The sequence below is a fragment of the Mus caroli genome, chromosome 15 (genome assembly GCF_900094665.2).
Source record: "Mus caroli chromosome 15, CAROLI_EIJ_v1.1, whole genome shotgun sequence".
In the NCBI taxonomy this organism is placed as follows: Eukaryota; Metazoa; Chordata; class Mammalia; order Rodentia; family Muridae; genus Mus; species Mus caroli.
This window is the reverse complement of record NC_034584.1, coordinates 77,521,118-77,526,264: the sequence shown is the minus strand read 5'-3', so window position 1 is coordinate 77,526,264 and position 5,147 is coordinate 77,521,118. Positions and strand designations below refer to the sequence as shown.

The 5,147-nt window shown below is 50.7% G+C and overlaps 1 protein-coding gene across 2 annotated transcripts in view; it reads right to left on the bottom strand.

Annotated features, from left to right (window-relative positions):
- Bik (BCL2 interacting killer) overlaps positions 1 to 1,623 on the bottom strand; it is a 19,957-nt gene extending 18,334 nt beyond the window's left edge. The window contains exon 1 of one of the 2 annotated variants that reach the window (XM_029470146.1): positions 1,404 to 1,623. In XM_029470146.1, coding sequence (XP_029326006.1) covers positions 1,404 to 1,548 — 145 coding nt within the window. In that variant the 5' untranslated portion in view covers positions 1,549 to 1,623. The remainder of the gene's footprint in view (positions 1 to 1,403) is intronic. The other variant, XM_029470147.1, reaches the window with a different exon arrangement.
- Between the last annotated feature and the right edge of the window lie 3,524 nt (positions 1,624 to 5,147).

Sequence of the window (5,147 nt, the reverse complement as noted above, 5' to 3'; positions counted from 1 at the left end):
ACTTTGTAGACCAGGCTGGCCTCGAACTCAGAAATCCACCTGCCTCTGCCTCCCGAGTGCTGGGATTAAAGGCATGCGCCACCACGCCCGGCTTAGATCCCATGTTCTGTCCCTGAGCCACTAGGCTATGCACCCTGCTCCCTGAGTGGACCATACTCAGGGACTTGCCCCTTTCGTCTCTAGTGGCCTCAATCCACAGGTGCTGCTCACAGACACCTCTGGATCCTCATAATCCCACAGCCTTCTGTGCCCGAGATCACTTGTGTCTATGATCCAGCTGACACAGACGTCAAGCCAAGTTTTGGCCTCGTGCTGTCTTTGGATCCTTTGTTTAACAAATACTGGTAGAGTCTGGTGCAGTGGCACGGGCAATTCACATTCTACAAACTGAGGCAGGAGGAATGAGAGTTTCAGCCAGCCTGGGCTACATAGTGAAACCCCCTGCCTTAAACTCAAAGAATGGGGGATTGGGGTATAGCTTAGTTGGTGGAGTGCATACCTTCTACTGGACCTGCCAGTCACCAATGGAGCTAGCCAGCCATGCCCAGGGATCTCACTATCCCCGACTCCCCAACACAAAGGTTCAAGCCAAGCCAGCAGTGCCACACAGGTCTCTACATGGGTGCTGGGATTGAATTTAGCAATGGCTTTACAGGTTGGACTCTCTCCTTTGCACCACAGTTACATTTACATGAAGTTTGAAACAAGGCAAAGGTCATCTATGGGGAGAAGGGAAAATAACGGAGACAGGAGTTGGTGAAAAGGGGGCACAAGAGAGCTTCTTGGGTGACAGAACTGAGGTTATCGACACCCCCCGACACACACACACAGTTCAACATGCACCGAGTCAGACGTTTACCATCTGTGCGGGTTTTGGTAGGGAAATCAAAAATCAAGGGTTGACTAGCTGAGACCATGTTGCTCTCTGGACAAGGCCAGCTTCACTGGTGACAAAAAGAATCGTCACTGAAGACAGTCCTGGCAGAGTAGACAATGCAGCTTGCTTAGCCCGGTGGCATGGGTATTTAAAAGCAATTTAATTTAGACACATGTCAGGCCAGAGAACCAGTGGCTGGGGTGACAGAAATAACCTGTTTTGGAGTGTGCGGCTTGTCAGGGGATGGAGAACAGACTTCCACTCTGTCAGACAATTCCAGGAATCCAGGGTCCTGAGATAGCTGGCCCTGCAGCACCGTGGAGGCCCTGAGCAGCAGGCTGTGGCTGTCCCCTGGTTATCATTCAAGTCAGGTCTGGTGGGAGGCAGTGGATCCACGCAGTGCAGACAGGAAGAAGCCCCAGCCAGTGGACTCTCCTCCCATCCAGAAATAACATCCTTTGACAGGCAGCTTATCAGTGTGATAGCAGGTTTTCTCAAAAAACAATTACAGCTCCCAGAAACCCACCATGTACCTTCAGCAGGCATGGACAGCGAGGGCTGGACACATGTTTGCTCAATCTCAGGGCACCCTGAGAAGGGCCTCTTCTGGCCCAGCTCCCTCTTCTCGGCATAAGAAGGCAGGTCCTGTGAGCCTGTCTCCTCTGCTGCATCCACAAAGGGCCCTCAGCAGGGATCTGTCTCACAGTGGAGAGACCTTTGTTTCATCCAGCCTCACAGCCCTGTTATCGCTGCGTCACAGAGGGACACCAGGTCAGGCAAGGTCACCCGCAAGGTTCCACGGGAGGCACAAGCTGGCTTGTCATCCCCAGCCCATTGGGCTTTCCTTTCTCCGTTGCTGCTTCTCCTGCCTCAAAGAATGAAGAGAACCAAGAGGGAGGTTGGGGGTGGGGTGTGGAGTGGGGGGCATTTATGGATTTTTCCTCTCACAGGAAATCATCAATTTTTTTCTTTAAAGTTCTGCAGGCACGTCTTTTCCTCTGGGGAAATTCATATGCTACTGTGTTCCCCTGAAGTGCAGAAAGAAATGTAGATAAAGCTTTATAATACATTCTGTGATGTATGCATATGTACAGGTGCGTGGGTAGAGAAGCCAAAGTAGATTATCCTCTGTAAATGTAACTTTTTTCTTTTTTCTTTTAGTTTTTTGAGACAGGGTTTCTCTGTGTAGCCCTGGCTGTCCTGGAACTCAGGCTGGCCTTGAACTCAGAAATCCACCTGCCTCTGCCTCCCAAGTGCTGGGATTAAAGGCGTGCGCCACCACTGCCCCGCATAAATGTAACGTTTATTCTCCTGCTCCTTGCCATGTCTGAGACTCACTGCCTCCATCTGCTAACCAAGGCCTAGTCCTGGAAGCTCCTAGCCTCCAGACAATCTAATCTAGGCCTAGAATGTTTTCAGCCTCTGAGACTTACTGCTGAATAAGCTCACCCCTTCCCAGTTAGTGCTTTCTGAGCTCTGGCTGGTTCAACTCCGCTGTTCTGGGTCAAAACTCTTCAATCTGGTTCCTCTGGGCTTCTCCTGAATCCTCTGCTCGACCTCAGTATAACCCTGGCAATTTGTTCTAATCTTCTATCTCCTTCTTACTCTCTGGCTCGTTCTGTCCTCCCCTGTGTCTAGCTCGTTCTCTCTCTGCTGGGATTAAAGGCCACCACTGTCCGGCTAGTTTCTCACCTCTGTGACAAAATGCTCCAAAAGCAACTTAAGGGAGGAAAGTTGCTCACAGTTCCGGGAGAGAGGGAGGGGCATGAAGATGGGAATGTGGCAGCAGGCATGAAGGGAAGGGCAAGGTGACCAGAGGAGGAGGAGCAGGAAGAAGGCTCCTCCTCCATCTGCACTCAGGAAGAGGACTGCAATGAAGACAGCTTTGCTGTCTGTCCAGCCCCCATGCTCCCTTTATGCCATCCACGATCCCAGCCAGGGATTGATGCCTTGCCCATTAATCTAACTAAGGCAACTTCCACCAGCATACCCAGAGACCCATCTCCCAGGTGACTGTCAATTCTGTAAAATTGACATTTAACATTATCATACGAGATATTTCAGGTGAGGGAGTGGGAAGGTCACTGGAGCAAGGATAGGAAATCCCAAATGTGGGCACTCCTCTGGAAACACGAGTCTCTCAGGGCTGGAGACGTGATGGAGCAGGTAAAGAGACACTATGCTACTTAGACAGAGGTCATACGCTTGGTTCTCAACACCTGGTACCCAACGACCTCTAACTCCAGCTCCCACGGGATCTGCTGCTTTTTTCTGGCCTCTGAGGGTACATGCATGCATATAAATGTGTGTACACACACACACAAAGAGACACAGAGAGACAGAGAAAAGTAAGAGGGGGGAGCACACAATTTGGGAGGTTTGGGTTCCACAGGGTTTCTCTGTGCAGCCCTGGCTGTCCTGGAATTCACTCTGTAGACCAGGCTGGCCTCGAACTCAGAGAGATCCGTTTGACTCTGCCTCCTGAGTGCTGGGGTTAAAAGTATGTGCCTCCACTGCTCTGCTGAGATTTTTTTCTTCCTTTAAAGAAAACAAGGCTGGTCTGGTGCTTTGCCTGAGGGAGGCGCCACTGTCGCCCACAATTCTATGTGCCCTTGGCAGGCCCTCCTCCTGGGCTGAGCAGGGGTGTGTGGAGTTGAGAGAGCTTGAGCAGGCGAGTCCTAAGGAGGCCTGTGTTGGGCCCTGGGCTGTCTGGTTTCATGTCAGCTTGACACAAGCTAGAGCCTTTTGGAAGACTCCCCATCAGATTGGCTTGCGGTCAAGCCCGGGTTGGCATTTTCTTGATTGACAATTAAGTGTGTGAGCATCAAGTTCTCTGATGGCAGTGCCATCCTCTGGCTGGTGTTTCTGAGGACTATGAGAAAGCAGGTTGAGCAAACTGTGAGGGTCAATACACTAAGCAGCGCTCTTCCAAGGCTTCTGCATCAGCTCCTGCCTCCAGGTTCCGCTTGAGTTCTGGCACGGACTTCCCTGGATAATGGACTCATAAGTCATAGGGCAAAATAAGCCTTAAAAAAAATCACAGCAGTAGAAACCCTAACTAATGCAGGTCCAGACAGCCTGGAAGCTGCTGGCTCTACCTGCTGGCTTTCCTGCCTTCAGGGGCTAAGCATGGTTGCAAAGCCCGACGTTGTCACTTATCTTTCTCTTTCTTTGTATCCTGTCACACCATGTCACAGCCTAATGTCAGAGTGACGAAGTTGATGTCACAGGGGTTTGGCTTCCTTGCACAGCTCTCATCTGAGCTCATCAATGTGTGGCTCCCAACTTCTAGGTCCCCGTCTTACAGTGAGTCTTATAAAGGACAACATTTAATTGAGGCTACCTTACTGGTTCAGAGGTTCAGTCCATTATCGTCATAGCAGGAACGTGGCAGCATCTAGGCAGGCATGGCGCAGGAGGAGCTGAGAGTTTTACATCTTCATCTGAAGGCTGCTAGCAGAATACTGGCTTCCAGGCAGCTAGGATGAGAGTCTTAAAGGCCACATCCACAGTGACACACCTACTCCAACAGGGCCACACCCACTCCAACAGGGCCATACCTTCTAATAGTGCCACTCCCTGGGCCAAGCATATACAAACCATCACAGCCCCTCTCTGGTGGCAATCTCAAAGCTCCCTGTACCTCCTCAGTGTGATTCTGGAGACTCATGGAAGGCCTGTCACCCTTATTCCCCAGGAACTCCTATCGAGGAAGCAATTGCAACTGGAAAGGAAAATTCAACAACCAGTGTGGAGTCCTTTCCATTTTACTTTAAGTTTTATTTATTGTATGTGTATGAGTGCTGTGTCTGTATGTATATGTGTGTGCCTAGTGCCCCCTAGAGGTCAAAAGAGGGTATTGGCCCCCTTAGAACTGCAGTTACACATGGTTGGGAGCTGTCATGGAGGTGCTAAGAACTGACCCGGGGTCCTCTGCAAGAACAGTACAGTTTTGCTTTTTCTCTTGTTTTGTTTTGTTTAACTTTCCATCTTCTTTGGGCTAGAGTTCAGGAAGAAAAGTGAATCTGGATGCAGCCTGTCAAATAGAGGCCACCTCAGTTGGAACCCCTAGCCAAGGATTCCCACAGGCCCCAAGGCTAACTATGTGGGGCTCAGAGGATCTGAGTACCTGACCCAGCCTCTCAACCATTGGGTGGTTCCTCTATGTTCCACAGGACTTGGGTGAGGACCTCGGAGTGCCATGTGGAGGCCTGTGTGCCAGGCTTCATTCCCAGTCTCCCACTTCCCAGGCCTCAGGGGCTTACAAAAT